Raw genomic sequence first — 16884 nt, 5'->3', positions numbered from 1 at the left:
GGCAATGCTACTGGCTTTGTGAGTTGATGACTTGACGATAAAAGTCTATTGTGTATTCATGGTCTTTGAACGTTCTGCAGGCGTTGCCTTGTGGCTAAGAGGCGGTGGGTTGCTCATGGGACATGGTCTGGGATGGAGAGACTTTCTCATGTGCAAAGGAGTCCTGCTTTGGGGGATCGGAGGATTGCACGACACCCGAGCATTCTTTAACGCTTACTATGCTATACCCCTTATGAATCTCTTTTGTGTCCAAAGCTTTCTGGTGTTGTCAATACATGGTCTTTCTCTTGTGACTCTATCATGTTTGTGACCATTCTACAGGCGAGCTGATATACAGGAAAGGTATTCCCCTCATGGACAAGTGATGGTACATCCTTCGCTCGGGTAGGGCGGCGACTGAAACCTGCAGATCCAACCCAGGACAAAGAACTGCACCTTGCTGCAACCAACCCTTAGCTTCCGCGAGCATCTGGCCAATCTCTTTTCTGTGCCCTCCACACACTGTCTGCCTCGCCATACCCATCTGCTGCGTCCCATCCGCTTCCGGCAGCCCCAATTAGGCAGGCACCACCACTGGTCACTTCCGCTCGCGTGGTAGAGTTGACCATTCGTAGCCAGATTCGTAGGAGGAGGAATATTCACGGTCGTGTCTCGATACTCCGCGGGAAGCCCGTCACATCCTTTTCCGCACCACGAGTTCTTGCCTGGCTTACACTGAAAGATGGCAAGTCAATGGTTAGATCCAGCCGATGTGCGGCTGAACGTCACGAACGTTTTACCGCCTTCTCGGGTTGGCAAGGAAAATATCGCCCGCTGGCTTACAACATTGGTGAATTGTGCATTCAGGGCAAGCCGTGACCGTGAATGATTATGGAGTCTTCCGATGACTGTTGGTGCGACTGCCAGAGTGATGAGCAGGACGTTGGTGAGGCCAAGCGTTGGCGGAGGCATAGTGCTGGAATGGTATAACACTTTTGTTCGTTTTGGAAAGTTCGAGGGAAAGGGCGAAAGATAGACCGATTCAGCAGCAGGCTGCTGACAGCGATGTGTTTGCAATATTTCGGACCGCTAGGTGGAAATGGATAGAGAAGGGAAAGGAGCAAATATCGGTCAAAGCAGGACACGGATATGTAGGTCACGTTGCGCTTCGTCCAACACGACCTAGGACGGACGTAGCATGGTTCCTTGTATCGATCGCGCTGCGAATCCTGACCGTAAATACGAGGAATGGTAAGAAACCATGCATTGGTAGGTCCAAGTTCCAATGCTTAGATGACCACTTGTGAGAGAGAGCTACTAGGCGCCGCTGATCTCCGCACTCTGCTCAGTGAACTGCGAATATGCCAGACGACTGTGGTGACTCGAGGAGTGGGTCTTGCACGGAGCGAAGACCTCACTGCGGCCATCCGCTAGTCCGTTGTCTTGCCGCTTCCAATGAAGGACAAGATGCCGTCATTTCCGCCCGGCCGCGGGTGAGATTCCAGATGGTGGAGTAGACAGAGGTACTTGAGGTACTCCTTTGACTGCGGCTGGAGGATAGGGCTGAGGGAGAGGCGTCACACGCATTGTGTTACAGGGTCTTCTGTACCAGCGAGGAGATCTCTTACGCGCCTTTTCCCAGTCCTCGCACCAAAGAGACTGACTGCGTCCCTGGCGGATGCCTCAGCTCTTCTCGGAGATGTTCCCGTTGGATGTGGATGTCGATGTCGCTTCTTCGTGATGGACTGGCCTCTCCCTCGATGCTCGGAGAAGGCAGCGAGCACATGCAAACGTCTCCTAGCTCACATCTCTTTGTGACCAATGACACGTGCGGGAATCAAAGGCTGATCTGACATGGGTACGATCGATCTTTGCCGGAGCTGGCTCCGCGTTCTCGGAGTTGCAGTTCCTTCGCGAACGGCCTTCAAGGCACTCAATGTAATCTTCTTGATTGTTGTTTCGGCCAGAAGAGGATGACGTTGCTCTCTTCTCTGTGCTCGAGGTGTCCTCGAAAGCGCTAGGGCCAGGAATCCCGTCCGCCGCGACAGGAGATTTCGCCCGAGCGTGGCAACAATGGTCCCTCCTCTTTTTTATAGTTCCAACATCTTTCTCCAGTGACCCAAAGCGCCCACGAAAGGCATGGGAAAACCTCTCAGATCGGCTTGTGGCTCTGGCCAGCTTGTCGGTGGTATGCGCAGACCATCGAGAGCAGCAAGGTTCCACGAAACTCCTCGGAGTCCTCGCCCGGCCAGGCACCGAGTAACTCAGCTTTGTGATATGGAGACGGCCACGGTCGCGTGTTCGGGCTGTCCAGGCCGTTGAACTACACCGCTCGCAGAAGCTGCGATCATTGAGCGCAAGGCTACGGGTAAAGGACCGTTAGCTCGCGCTTGGAGGAGCCGATGAAGAAGGAAGTGGCAGGCAGAGCTGTTGCACTACAATAGACAAGTCGTGCTGGTGCCTGGTAGAGCGCAAGGTGCGCTTGTCGGTGAGCAACAAGGCAAAGGTATCAAGGCCAGCATCGTTGATGGACAGTCCAGGACCAGCCTTTGCTTGTAAGACGCGTATGTTCTCTTGCCAGCGCCACTCGTTCGTCCATGTTGTACGTCAGACGTCTTCGCCTGCGCGTGAACCAGTCTCGTGACCCGGCAACGTGTTGGAGTGTGGGTCCAGACTCATTCGATCAATGCCAGGTTGCGGGGAGCAAGTGGTTCCTGAGCTCGTCGGTGCTGTTGCCATTTGGAACGCGTGTTGAGGTGTTGGTACCGTCGTCGGAGTCATCGAATGGCGTTGGCTACAGATCAGACCTGTCTTGCTGCTGATCTGACCTTCCAGGTTGCCAGAGCTGACCGGTCGTTCTGGTCCCGATGAGGCGTATTCGACAATAACTGGACACGCAGCCAGAAACTCGATGGCCCAGTCCCTCAGGCTGAGAGAAGGGTGTTGTCAACGCTCAACCATCGCCCGCGACTTGCACGTCTGCTCCTGGACTGTCGTGGCCCCCCATGACCCATTCACGGGTCGGTAGTCGAAGGGAAACCTGTCGTAGCTCAAGAACGTGCTTCGATACGTTTGGCATTGGAAGAAGATAGCCACGTCCCAACGCGTTCGTTACGGTGACACGAGCGGGTGAACGAGAGGGCGAAACGAGAGGAAGACAACGAGAGGAAGACAACGAGAAAAGTCTTTGCAAGTCGCCGGATCAAAGAAGCGTGCAGGGGCACCTGTCCCCGGCGTCAAAGCATATGCGGCCTCGATGCAAGAGCACCTCTTTAAGAACGACGAGGTCTCATACCGCACCCAATCATGCCCCATACCGCGCCCAATTATGCCCTTCGAAGAGAGACCTTCATCAGCATTCAGCACGTACACACTGTTTGAAAGAATGGTGGAGCGGTCTGATTCAACCACTGCCAGAAACCCACTTGGTAGAGAAGTGGGCTGACGCCCAGACGAGCAAGGTGTGTGTAGAACTTCGTAATGGACCACTTATATTTGGAAGGCGGGCGCGCTTCTGGTCGGGAGTGGACTTGGCTCGTCATCACTGCCCCGAGTCCTCGACCGAATCCACGCAGCTGCGGATCCTACTGCCCCTGCAGTTCTTCACAACCCAGCTGCGTCCTTCCGCTAGTTGCAACACCGGCCGGACAAATCAGACCAATGCAACGAGGATCCTCGTCGCCAACAGTGGTCCGATGAGGAAGTGGTTGGATTAGCGACAAGGCTTGGCTTTTTTCACGATTGCAGCCATCCCTTATTAGTTCCCTCGCTCTAGCCTCGATTCAGACCCTTTCTACTCGTCTCACAGACCTGTATGCCTGGTACGCGGCCCCGACGTTCCCGACTGTTACCGTCTTCGACAGCCATTGTCAGTCACCGACGCCCCGGACGGTCTCACAAGTGACAAGTCTTTTTCGTTTGCAATGTCTGCATGCAGACAATGCTAGACGTGCTTCGACGGTGCCCGATCTGCGCTGCACCTCGCTCAGCACACCAATCAACATCTATGCTTCGAAAAAGGGAAGACCGAAGCTACTTTGCGTGGCGTCTGTTTCACGAAGTCCCATGACGCAGCACGCGGACGACAGAGCGACTGAATCTCTAATGTGGATATCATCCATTGATGACTCGCCAACGGAGCGAGCGCTCACTTTCGCCTAAGTATGCCGAGTATGAGAAGGCCTGGCCTGGGCCCTGGGCGGATTTTGACTTCGGCGGGGCGAGAAGTAAATACGGAAGAGGACCGTGGGAGCTTTTCGCGGTCTAGAGTCTTGTTCACATTGCACATGACGCTCCCAAGTTCCGGGCATTAGTCTACCACCGAGAACGGAGTAGGGTGAACATCGATCGAAAATCAAAGCGCGAGCAGGAATCACCTTGGGGTGGCAATCTTGGAACGACATAACAGGTCCGTACTACCTCACCTGGACCGCCCTCAGACTGCGAGCACCAATCAACGAGAACGCTTTAGGCCCGACAGAGAGGCGCTGTAGCGCACATATTCAATATTTGAGTGTCAATGTGCAAGTGAGCTGAGATGTCAGGCGTCTAGCGTATTTCAGTCAACCCCTTTGAGCGAATACTGTGGCACCTGCCTCGCGCCCAACTCCGAGCAGTATCCTGGTATACTCGACATGATCGAGCAATATTCTGCGAGGCACGTCCAGCAATGTACAAGCTTCATCCTTGCCTTCCAATCAACCATAGGTGGGATTGAATGTCTCTTCCGCAGCAGGTTGTCCGTCATCCAAAGTGGCGGTTGTTCATCCCTGCACCAGTGCCGTCCGGAATTGCGCCGCAAGGAGTCTTAACGTGTTGTCGACCTTCGGTGCGGCGATTGGTTTGTCATTGACCGCATTCCCGCCGTGCTCAATCCCATCGACATCTTTCCGGTTCTCCGCCTTTACGCTCTGAGTGCTTCCATACCGGACCGGGCCTTGAAAGGTAGCAGGAGTGACAACCGTGTTATCCAGAAGTTGCTGCCACCTTGCGAGAAAGGCTCCAGGTCCGAAAGGCGAGGAGCGAGTTCTTTCGATGACGGCTTTGATGCGAGTTGCAGAGGCTGTGTGGATGTCATCGACATACTTCCGATGCGCCTCCAGTTCTTGCTTGACCACCTTCTGGTCATCTTGTGACAGCTTCGCGAACTCCTCGTGCATGGCTGTCTTCGCTCCTCCCATCGTCATCTTGTCGGACACTACCGAGGCACTTGAAGGCGGCGTCTCATCGCATCTGAATTGAGCTACAGCTTTGTGAGCGTAGTCTTGCCACCATGACACCATCTCTTTGCCGTTCTTTGCCGCCTGATGGAGGAATTTGTGGACGCTACTCTGATGCCGATGCAGTAGATCGACAAAGTCCTCCACGCTCGGAGCCTTCTCCTGCCCTTTGGATCCTTTGGGCTTGGCAACACTAAGCATGTCTGTGAGGAACCGCTCAAAATCCCAGAGAGTATCCGAGAGGTTCACGGCCTGATGAACATGGCGGATCATTGGTGTGTATGCGTCCACGGCTTCTCTGATGGCAGCTGTCAAAATATCGGGATTTCTCTTGCACATCACGCGGACGATCTCCTGTCGGTCTCGGATCGCCAGAATGACCGACAGATACTCGTGAGCCTTGTCGTGCTGTAGTGGTGAGAGATCTGCCGAGACAGACGACAATGACAAGATGACCGCCACAATCGACATGTTCGACTCTCGACTCCGCGTACGACATTCTTCGTGCTCAGCTCTGCTACGCTTGATCCAGTCTTTCAGCTCGTCCTGGACCTCCTTCGGCGGACCATCCTTATCTTTCTCGAGCTTGTCGGCACGCTTTTTGAGCTCACGCTTATCCCAGCCAAGTACCTGTGAGATGATCCTGGACAGAGTCAGTGTTGCAGATTTTTCCTTTGTGATGGCACTCACTGTTGAAGCAAATTCATTCCCTCATCGGCACCACTGCTCAAGCCCATCCAATTGGTGACACTCGCCATGCTAGCTTTTGCAAGGACTACACGCACCAAGCCACTCAGCATCGTGGCAACATTACCAATCTTCAGTGTTTGCCGCATGATGGTGTACGGGAGAAGGTTATGTACGTTTTCAATCATTCGTACAATGCTAGCACCCTCTGGTGAGAGGACCAATGTGTAATGCATGATCGATGCCAGGTTCACCAGGATGAACTCGTGAAAGGCTTGGACCAACGTCTCGTGCTTTGTCAGGTCGTCGGTCTCTGCGACTCGCTGCACCAATCGATCAATGAGGTCTCCGTACACCAAGTCCTGCACGCAATCCTTCCAAGCCTGTAGCACATCGTCGGCGTTCGCGACATCATATTTTCGAGACCGGTCGATTGGCTGCTTGGGAAAGGATAGAATGCCTCGAGCAGGGTACTCGATCAGCGCCGAGATAGCAGTTGCCAGAGTCTTCCGGATTCCAAGGACGCCCTTGTCGTAACTCTCACTCAGCTCAGCCTCTGCCAACTCCTGGATCAGTTTCTCTATCCGACCTTTCCAGAATTCAGCTGGAACATCGCGCAGACCAGGAAGCTTGAGCACGAATTTTGAGAGTAGAGCTTGTAATATCGGCGCCTGGGATGAGTTGAGATCGTCTTGGAATGGCGGTCCGTAGTTGAATATGGCGCCTGGTGTTTTGAAGTCCTCAATCTCTTGGTAGGTTTCGTGATGCGTTAGAACGTCGAGCAAGGCATCTGACTGTTCGGCAGTAAGTCCGCTGCTGTCGGACTCTGCCATGATTTTCCACTTGTTTGTGAGGAACGCTTCTCAGGGCAGGTGTCGATAATTCGATGCCTTAGGTCAATGCGTTTGAAGTTGTTGGATCGCAGGAATTTGTCGAGGAAAGTAGGAAAGCCAATGACGTGGGGAGGCGAGACGAACCCGATGCTGAGTTGTCAGTACCGACTTCGCTTTCATCACGACAGATTTCATCACAAGCCTCTAAAACCGGGGTCGTTCGTGAGAATCGTGAATTTGATCTGCCATCTGGCTGGATCGCGGCGGGGTGCGAGATGAGATCTTGAGGAGCACACTCTTCCAGCCTCAAACGCCGACATCTCGGATGCCAAATTTGCGCTGAAAGAACGACATGGCCACTGTAGAAAACCCAGCGTCGTTACAGGAGGTGCAAAACAGCCGCAAACTGCTTGATCCGAGCGAGCTGGGCACAAAAGAATAGTAGGTGACTCGCCGCGATTCATATGAATATGTGCTGATGTGTCACAGCTGGGAGGCTGCCTATGCCCGCGAAATTCGAAATTTTGAAGACGATGGCGAAGATGAAGGAACGGTCTGGTTCGAAGACAGCAACGCAGAAGATACTGTGCTCATGAAGCTGAATGAGTACGACGAGCAAGGACTTGGACTCTTAAACCGAGAATCCTCCAGATTTTTGGACCTGGGCACAGGTAATGGGCATATGCTCTTCGCCTTGCGGGAGGAAAACGAGGATGGCGTCAGATGGACGGGAGATATGATAGGCGTGGACTACAGTCCAGCCAGTGTGCAACTTGCGCGTCAGGTGGATTTACAGCGGCTGGCGGCACTCAACGATGGAGAGGGAGATTACGATGCCGGCAACGAGAAGCCTTCAAAGTATGCTTCGATTCGCTTCGAGCAATGGGACATTCTCGCGGAACAACCTGGAGACTGGCTGCAAGATGGGTTTGATGCCGTCCTCGATAAAGGGACTTTCGACGCCATATCTTTGATGCCCCACGAAGCGCAAGCACCGCACCCATGCGAGGTCTACCTGGAAAAGGTTGTCGCACTCATCAAGCCTGGCTACTTCCTGGTCATCACATCGTGCAATTGGACGAAAGATGAGCTGATCGATTGGCTGGCGCCTGAGGGCGGTGATCTCACCTTCTTCGACGACGCGAAATACCGTACGTACACTTTTGGCGGACAGACTGGCTCAAGTGTGGTGACGATAGTGTTCCGACGAACGACTGAAGTCGGCAACGGGTAGTTCTAAAGGCAGAGAAGTTCCTCGACCAGGGATGAGCAGCTAATTTGCTGTCTATACACGAGCCACAATATGCACAATGCTCCGACACCGGCAATGAGACCACCACCGTTATTGGCTACTCCTGGATGTACTTCTTCAGCCCGCGAAGCCTTTCCTTTGCGAGGTCCAGAACGTCGTCGTTCTTACAAACGGCGAATCTCAGCCAATCTTCAACAATATGCGCATTCGCATCCGTGAAGAACTCGGTCGGAGGGATGGCCGCCACGCCGAGCTCCTTTATCAAGAACCAGGAGAGCTTGAAATCGCGAGGCCGATTGGCAACATGATCCGGAAAGTCGTAGTCTTCTGGCAGCTTGACCTTTGCGAGGTTCACCAGCACAAAGTATCCGCCCTCTGGATCAGAGTACGGCAAGCCAAGCTCGTCCCAGATCTGGTTGAAACTATCCATCTTCGCCTTCATCTCTTTTTTGCTCTCTTCCCAAAAGTTGTGCGCGTCCGCCTGCTCGAATGCCACTGCAATAGCCTCCTGAAGTGGAGACACACTGCTGAAACAGATGCGAGTGTGTGCTGCAGACACATATTTGATCAGATGCTCGGGCCCGATGAGGTAACCCACGCGCCATCCAGTGGCGTAGAAGTTCTTGCCAGCGGATCCCACGGTGAGCGTAAGCTTGGCAACTTCGGGTGATAGCGTGGCCATCCGCGTGAACGGCACATAGTACAACCGATCATAGACTTCATCACTGAGGATGATGATGTTGTGCTTCACGCAGATGTTGCCAATGGCTTGAAGCTCCTCACGAGTGAAGACTTTGCCGATGGGATTGTGCGGGCTGTTCAGAACCAGCATTCTCGTACGATCTGTGATGGCAGCCTCCAGCTCTTTGATGTCGAGCGTCCATTCGCCGGCACTTGTAGTCTTGCTTGCACCATCCCTCGGCCTGCGAAGAAAGCAAGATTAGCCCTTGATAGCTCGGTGGCGTGGCATATGCTCGCCTTCGTCAATCCGCTCACTTACGGATGCATTGGGACGTAGACCACTTTCCCACCCGGCATCTCAATATTGGAGATGTACTGATCGAAGTATGGCTCGAATACAATCACCTCGTCTCCAGCTTCCAGAAAGCCCATGAATGCCGAGAGCATGCCCTCATTGGCGCCGGTTGTGATCGTTACTTCGGTGTCAGGGTTGAGGGTGCGACCAAAGAAGGGTGAGTACGCATCAGCAATGGCTTTCTTCAGTCTCGGACGGCCCTGGTACGCATTCTCAGCACGGCTTCACCCTTCCCAAGGATACCTTTTTGAGACTCACTTTGGTCGGAGAATATTGGTTGCATTCTACCTTGTCCAGAGCATCTTTAGCTGCCTGAACGCAGAAGTCTGGCGGGTTGTAGCCAAAGAATCCTTGTCCCATGTTCACCATAGGCTCGACGGACGATGCCTGGGCTGCCTCATTGACGATGGACCTGAGTACCAAAGAGTATACAGGTTAGCGGTGCTTAGACAACAAGGCGATGTCGTTCAAACCCAATCACAGTCCGAAGACAGTCTCGGATACCGCAGACTCTATACACTTCAAGCACTTACCAAACATCTTGTCTTTGGCCGGCCACACGCTTCGCCGGCTTGAAAGGGTCTTGAATCATGGCTGAAGAGCCGAACGACTTTCTCAGTAGCTGGCAGTGTCGGTGAGTACTCTGGGTCGGAATATCGAATCGTGTTATCGCGGTGATCAATCGCCGTCCCGACGACCTCATCGTTCAAGTTTGTCGTGAGTGGACACAGCAAGCACTCCGACGTCGCCGACAGCGACGCTTCGGGTCGGGCCGTCGCCGGACGAGAAGCCTACGCACTCGCGTTTCTCCTCAACTCCAGCACGACATCCAAGTCCACCAAATTCGTGACGACGCACATCCGCAGCTTTGAAGCCAACCAAGGCGGCCTGCCCTGTGGGTAACTCGCCGAACCAGGCGTCGTATTGAACAGGTCGGCCCCAGAGGTGTCTGGCACGAAGATGCGCAGAGCGACGAGGGAGTCGGAGGGCATGCATTCGCGTGACCGGAAAGGCTTACTCAAAAAAGGGATGGCGAGAGGGCACGACTAGGGCCATGGAAGCGGACTCTCTTCGTGCGTCGCAATCGTTCTCTTGCATCATATTCCCTGGCCTCCAGCTCAACTCGCTGGTCGTGTGTGTTTACCAACCAAAGCGGCTCGTGCGGTGCTTCACTTCAAGCTGGTCTCAGTTTCGAAGTTTATGCCTCGGGCGATGAACGGAAAAATCGCGAGTGTGAACCTGGTGTGCAGATCATCATGTTCGTCTGATGTGAGAGGGCAATTCTTCCGGGATGCCGGAACGGTTTCGTGGGAAGCCAGGGTCCGTCTGATCAAGCGTTACGACAACCTGGAAGGTCTGTCTCGGCTACAACCAAGTCTCGGATGTCTATTTTGGCACGACTATTGGACGGTCATTTCCGGATATTGGGCGGCATCCGCAGCCTTTGTCGCCAAGATATCGCAAAGTGGAAGGTGAGTATCATTCGAGTCGTCGGCCAATACCGCTCACGGAGCATGACTCAGGGTTGACTTCTCTCCGTGTTTGCCATGAGCATGGCGTTTATATCGACAAGTCCCAGCGCTCAACCGCCGTGAGGGCTTCACATCTACCTTGGCCGATTTCATCACATCACGAGCTACATGCAGTAGTACCTGCCGATGATTGCACGTTGCTTCAAGGTTGTAGGCGCTCCGCGGACACACAGATACATACTGGAAGCCTGCAAGTGCCGTGCAAGCCAAAACCTCTCCGAGCCAGGGCTCCCTGGTCTTGAAATATCATACGACGTGGTTCTCCTGGCGGGGCTCTTGCTTCCTGATTTGCTGACCGTCAAGATGACCTAAAAACACCAAAGAGCGCCAACCATTCGCGTCCATGGCATCCGTCGGACCAAACATTGCTATGAACTGGTCCGCTGTCTGAGGCCGGACTAGTCCCTCGATCCTACATTGCGAATACCACCGGAGAGAACCACATCGCCCAGTGCTTCGCCATCTGATCTGCTGGACTCCGACGCCGACAGAGCGGTGTCTCGTCACCTGCGACATGCCGCTGCACTTGGAGGTCGCGATCCCGACCTTGGTTGGTTCGGCACTGAGCTGCATAGCGACTACGATTGTTGCTGTGCTGTACATCTTGTTCCCTCCCGAATGGCACTTTCGCCAGGCACTGATTCTGAACCTCCTCATCGCTGGTGAGTAGTGGCTCACGATATATGCAGGTGCCCATGGAGTGCAACTAATGCACGTTTTTAGATTGGATGAACTCCTTGAACAACACCATCTCCGGATCTTACGCACTTGCGCACCGCGATAAAGGAATTGCTCCGGGCGCAGCATGTACGATCAACGGCTACGTGGGACAGTTCTCAGTGCAGGCCATCGATTTCAACATTCTCATCGTATCCATTTCCGTTCTGGTGACCATTCGGAAGAAGACCTTCGTGGTAGCACCAACTCGAGGCAAAATGCTCGGAGTATGTGCTATGGCCTGGATCCCGTCCATAATAACCAGTGAGTCAGACCGATGCTCTTCGTTTTGGCGGGAAGCAAGCCGCTAACGTGCTCGCTCAAGGTAACATTGCTCTTGGTCTCAATGCGTATGGCTCCGTCTCCGGCAACTGGTGCTGGATCAAGCCTCAATACACTGATCTGCGATACGCGCTCACCCATTCCTGGAGGATGGCCATTTTCTTCATCACCATTGGCATAGTGCGTACGACCGCTGGAGATGACGATATGAGAGGCTCGCTGACCTTTCCCACAGTATACATATGTCTACATACACCTGGCAAGATTCTACGATAATATGCAGTCAGTGGGCACCACGACTCATGATAACGAGGCGCATGATGACGAAGTGGAACTCACGGCGGTGCACGATCCTCCTCGCGTGCCCGAGGATATTCACAAAGGCTCAACTGACGGGATGACGGTCAATTCATCGACCTCGCATACTTTGCCAGGCAGCAAGCACGAGTATCAGGTTACAACCAAGCCGGTCGAGCTGCCACGATCGGACTCTACAAGCAAGACCCTCCCGCCACCATCACCGCGACCAGTATCGCGTCCACAACCGCCGCGTCCGGCGGCGACGATGAACAGGCGGCGTACTCGTGATCTGAGGAAAATGCTGCTACTGAATGGCTATCCTCTGCTCTACATCGCTCTCTGGATCCCGGGAATCATGAATCGTCTTTGGGAATCGACGACCGGTAAATCGCCATTGTGGCTGCAAGCGCTGCAATCTTCCACGCAATACATTGGACTGGGAAATACCATCACGTATGCCTTCAACGAGAACCTTATAGCGAGGGTCTGCAGCGGTATCAGGCATCGCCGTGAAGGCTTCTTCAGTGTTTGATGGGAGAGGTCGTCGGTCTTCGAATACGGCGGGTCGTCCAGAGTTGGACAGGATGACAGTGTTACTTGAGATGCCCATGTCTGACGTGGAGCCAGTTTCCGGAGGAACAACCTTCAACTGGCGAGCCCTTTTGAGGTGGACGAGAACGGTCGTGATCAACGTATTTGATACGTCAACTAGCTAATCAATTTGCGAGATTAAACCAAAATGCATTGACAAACCCTCCCCCCGACGAGACGCTGCGACCGCATCTTTGCGAGAGCAGTGCTCTCCTGAAAGACAGTCTGAAGTGCTGCGGAATGGAGCAGCGTGAGTGAATGCTCATGACATCAGACGCTCTTTGCAGCAGTGGAGCTTCTAGTACCGCGAGCTCAGATCTCCACTTCATAGCTGGACTCCACGTACCTCTTGCCAAACTCCAGCATCCAAGACTTACAGACATCGCAATCGAAATGAGCGACATCAAAGCGACTGAGACTATTGTCTACAAGACTGTGGGAGATCTCGAGATCTCGTTCGACCTTTACCTTTCCGACAATGCCAAAAATGTACCGGTATTTCTCTGGTTCCACGGAGGAGGGCTTATTCAAGGCCATAGGAACAGCCTCACGCCATCTATGCGCAAGGCCGTCAAGAAGCACGCCTTGGCAGTCATCTCGGCCGACTATCGCCTTGCACCTCAAGCCTCGGCCGACGAGATCCTCTCGGACGTCCAAGATTGCGTGAGCTTCATTCGTACCAAGCTGTCCTCTGCAGTACCTGCCAGTACCATCGACACCACTCGCCTTGCGGTGTCCGGCAGCTCTGCAGGCGGCTACTTGGCTCTGCTCGCAGGCCTATACGTTGATCCGAAACCAAATGTCATTGCCCCTATATATCCCATCACAGACCCTCTCGGAACGTTCTTCACGAATCCACAGCCGCCTGCGATGGGCAGACCATTCGTTGAGCTGGAAACGGTCGCTCCGTTCCTCGATCCAAAGTCTCCACAAGTCGCAAACAACGATGGAGGAGATCGATCCAGTATGTACATCCGGATGCAGCACGATGCGAATCTTGCGAAGCTTCTGCGCATTCCCGAGGGCAAAGATGCCGACAAGTGGCGGGTGTCGAAGCAGATATATGCGAGGCGGACACCTCCGGCGTATGTGCTTCATGGAGATGCCGGTATGTTGTCCATCGTGGCGTTCTGACCGGCAGCAAAACTGATAGATTTCTGCAGATACGGCGGTGGGCGTTGAGCAGGCAGACGAGGTAGTGGGTGCGATGGTGGGCTGTGGGATCGAGGTCGTCTATGAAAGACCACACGGTAAAGACCATTTCCTGGATGCCGGAGCCGATTACAGCAACGAGGCCTTCTGGGTGTTTGTAAAGCAGCACTTGTAGGCGGCGGCAGGTACTGAGGGGTGGATTCACGAGGAAGCTACTCCCAATATCCAAGATTTGCGTCTCGTGTCGGCGGATCAGCCGTACCCAGTTCCATCCGCTTTCTATATTGAATATACTCGATTGCCTTCTCTATGATATCCATTGCAGAGCTCTTGCCCAATCTTCGCCTGGCTTCCTCGATGGAGACTAGAGAGGACTCATACAGTGCCTCTTCCTCGTCCACACCAGTGCCATCATGTCGTACTGGCTCATACATTTGCCTGCTCCCGTCACCGTCCCTAACCTCCCAATCTTCCTCAATTCTAGCCTCGATTGTCTGGCCTTTTGGGAAAGGCGCTGGGGGCTTGTATGGCTTCAAATCTTCCTTGTTACGGTACATGCGTCCATACTCTTCCTCGACACTCTTCGGTACGGTCTCCGCAATATACCAATGTAAAAGGTATTGCGTCCTTCGTGATACCGGAAGCAGCTGTGTCCATAATGGCTCGGTCACGAAGTCTTCATGTCCTTCATCTCTATCAGGCTGACGATGTATCAAAGGAAGAGGCAGTAGTCGATTTCTGTAGCCAGACTCCTCAAAGCCTTCACGCTCGGCGGCCTGGCCTGTATCCTCGTTGGCGTTACGTCGACCTTTTGGAAGGAAGAGGTATTTATCGCGGGTGTGGTAGCAAAGAACCACACGTTCGGTGGCTAGGTGGAAGATGGCTACGCCGGCTGCGATGGTCAGATGCTCGCTTGGGAAACTGGCCAGAACCGGTTGCGTTCGTTGTAGAGGCATGCTGCCAAAGATATGTGAGTGCGATTCTATGCGGTCGAGTAAGGCAGTTGGGAGAAAGAGCGTTGGGACGAGGGCATCCGTGACTGCCACAGTTCCATCAAGCAGGACTGAAGGTGAGATGGCACTGCACGATTACCGCGGCCCGCAGGCAGTACAGTGTGATGGATGTCTTCCTTTCACATGCCATTATGGAAGCTTCTTGCTGAGTCACCACGCGGTGTCCACAGCATGGACCGCTTCTGCGAGCTCGAGAGCACTTGAACGACGTCTTCCGCGACACAAAACTTCACAATGGATTGGCATTGGCGAAACTCATGACATCTTGCCTAGCCTTGGCCACGAGAGTCTTCCATCATGGACATCGCCTTCCCGTATACGCGATACGCGTGCCTGTGCAGCGACACGACCTCCGCGACGCCCACGTCTCTCGCCAACAAGCGTATATCACAGCAGACTGACGCCGAACTCGATGAACGAGAGGCATTCGATCCACACGATCTGCGCTCCAATTACTCCCTCTATCCTCTAGATCAGCTCCTCTTCTGCGAGGACTGCAATCACATACGATGTTCCAAATGCTGGTCAGAGGAGATGCTGTACTGGTATTGCCCGAGTTGTTTGTTCGACGTACCCAGCAGTATGGTGAAGGGCGATGGTAACAGGTAAGGTGAGACTAAGAGTCCGGCGATTGATGATTCAAGAGAGGTAGCATCTGACTCAAACAACAGATGTACACGACATTGCTACGATTGTCCGATTTGCGCAGCCAATCTTGCCGTCACTGCTGTGAGTCGACCATCTGACAGTCACCTCCGACCGACCGATGTGAGCTCGACAGACTCCTACATCCTCCAATGCCAATACTGCGAATGGTCCTCGATCGACATCGGTGTGAGATTCAATAAGCCCACCAAAATCACCGAACAGCTGAACAAGATCTGGAAGCAGAGGCATGGGTTGGTTGAAGATGGCGCATCAGCGGAAGAGAAGAAACAGCAGCGGGGAACGGAAAGGTTGCAGCACGATCTTGCATTTGCGAATCTGTCTAAGTTCTACAAGGAACAGCTCAGCGAGTCCGGCGATTCAAACAATCCGTACTCCAGCAGTCCTTACGGTTCGCCAGCAAACCTGGCTCGAATCATGAGTCTGTACGGAGGACTGTCATACAACGCACTGAAGAAGAGTCGTGAGAAGCCACAGCCGATGCGTGAAGCTGGAGGGCGACCAGAGGGGTTGTCGTCGTATGTGGAAGACAGTTTGTCGGCTGAGGACGAAGCAATATCAAAGATGAAGGAACTCGGGTTGGAGTCAACCTCAACACCACAGCAGAAGCTCGCATCGCCATCAAACTACGACGCGCGATTCGTCGATCAGCTATGGCCAGTGGCTACACCTCTACGAGTGCGCAGAGGTAGACGTTGCAGAACGTGCCGTCAGTTTGTTGCTCGGCCGGAAGGAAAGGTTGGAAGCACGCGCTACAAAATCAAATTGCTGGCAGCAACATACGTTCAACGCCTCTCCATACGACCTCTACAATCTGCAGAGATTCTTCCGAACCCATCTTTCCGACTACGACCCGAGGCACCGGAAGAGATCAAGCTCCAGCCTTACCAGACGCAGCACTACATCCTGACGATTCGCAATCCTTTGTTCGAGAGTGTCAAGGTGACGCTGTCAACGCCTAGCACGACTCCCGGCAAGGTCTCGTCAAAAGTCACGATTCTCTGCCCGTCTTTCACTGTCGGGCCTGATCGTGAGAACATGTGGGACGAGGCCCTCTCTGGCTCTACACCTGATATTGGCGTGGCTACCGATGGTAGTCGACGAGCAGCCATGGCTTCACTCACAGGGTCCGGTGACACTGATCGACAGCCGGAAGCAGGCAAGATATGGGAACGAAGCCGTAACTTGACGTCGGTCATATTGGAGGTCGTTCCGGGGTCGTTGACACAGGGCCGGAGCAGCATAGTGCCGCTCTCGGCGGAGGAGCAGTCTGCAGAGGAGGAGAGGTTGAGAGAAGACGATGACTTGCTTGAGATACCCATATTTGTGAGAGCCGAGTGGGAGGCGGAGGTCGGACACGGGTCTGATCATGCGCCAGCTGGTGAAAAGAAGCAGCGGGAGAGCAAGGAGCTGGCGTATTGGTGCGTGCTGGGTGTTGGGAGAATCGCGAGTTGAGGTGACACGCGCAGGCCGCCGGTAAGAAAGTAGCCTTGACAGCCGCATCAACGACATTACCTACCTCTTGGCTCTTTGGACCTTTGCGTATGCGAATGCGTCGAGGTCTATGCAACATCCACGCTTGAGCCAAGCCTTTGAGAGATGGATGTCTGAGAGGAATGCCGGCA

The 16884-nt window shown here is 53.8% G+C and overlaps 6 protein-coding genes across 6 annotated transcripts; 3 read left to right on the top strand and 3 right to left on the bottom strand.

Annotated features, from left to right (window-relative positions):
• Positions 1-4898: 4898 nt before the first annotated feature.
• On the bottom strand, positions 4899-6709 carry MYCGRDRAFT_21591 (uncharacterized protein; the record flags this gene model as incomplete). Its single annotated transcript, XM_003852116.1, has 2 exons — positions 4899-5841; positions 5889-6709. Coding segments are annotated over 2 exons (1764 nt in total), but the record flags the coding sequence as incomplete, so codon positions are not given.
• Positions 6710-7070: 361 nt separating this feature from the next.
• MYCGRDRAFT_41752 (uncharacterized protein) lies at positions 7071-7952 on the top strand (the record flags this gene model as incomplete). The annotated part of the gene is made up of 2 exons (XM_003852617.1): positions 7071-7159; positions 7208-7952. The coding sequence occupies 2 exons, from the start codon at positions 7071-7073 to the stop codon at positions 7950-7952; spliced, it is 834 nt and encodes a 277-aa protein (XP_003852665.1).
• Positions 7953-8067: 115 nt separating this feature from the next.
• On the bottom strand, positions 8068-9687 carry MYCGRDRAFT_109456 (uncharacterized protein; the record flags this gene model as incomplete). The annotated part of the gene is made up of 4 exons (XM_003852115.1): positions 8068-8893; positions 8971-9206; positions 9265-9418; positions 9540-9687. 4 exons carry the CDS (start codon positions 9596-9598, stop codon positions 8068-8070), a joined length of 1275 nt encoding a protein of 424 aa, XP_003852163.1.
• A 1211-nt stretch (positions 9688-10898) lies between these two features.
• Positions 10899-13755, top strand: MYCGRDRAFT_109455 (uncharacterized protein; the record flags this gene model as incomplete). Its single annotated transcript, XM_003852618.1, has 7 exons — positions 10899-11200; positions 11262-11519; positions 11581-11717; positions 11773-12290; positions 12566-12678; positions 12760-13536; positions 13592-13755. The coding sequence occupies 7 exons, from the start codon at positions 11053-11055 to the stop codon at positions 13753-13755; spliced, it is 2115 nt and encodes a 704-aa protein (XP_003852666.1).
• A 37-nt stretch (positions 13756-13792) lies between these two features.
• Positions 13793-14536, bottom strand: MYCGRDRAFT_42623 (uncharacterized protein; the record flags this gene model as incomplete). Its single annotated transcript, XM_003852114.1, has 1 exon — positions 13793-14536. One exon carries the CDS (start codon positions 14534-14536, stop codon positions 13793-13795), a length of 744 nt encoding a protein of 247 aa, XP_003852162.1.
• A 354-nt stretch (positions 14537-14890) lies between these two features.
• On the top strand, positions 14891-16714 carry MYCGRDRAFT_72003 (uncharacterized protein; the record flags this gene model as incomplete). The annotated part of the gene is made up of 2 exons (XM_003852619.1): positions 14891-15198; positions 15265-16714. 2 exons carry the CDS (start codon positions 14891-14893, stop codon positions 16712-16714), a joined length of 1758 nt encoding a protein of 585 aa, XP_003852667.1.
• Positions 16715-16884: the final 170 nt, after the last annotated feature.

This window comes from Zymoseptoria tritici, chromosome 5 (assembly GCF_000219625.1).
Source record: "Zymoseptoria tritici IPO323 chromosome 5, whole genome shotgun sequence".
In the NCBI taxonomy this organism is placed as follows: Eukaryota; Fungi; Ascomycota; class Dothideomycetes; order Mycosphaerellales; family Mycosphaerellaceae; genus Zymoseptoria; species Zymoseptoria tritici.
The sequence above is the reverse complement of the archived record's forward strand: the minus strand, read 5'-3'. Positions and strand labels throughout refer to the sequence as shown.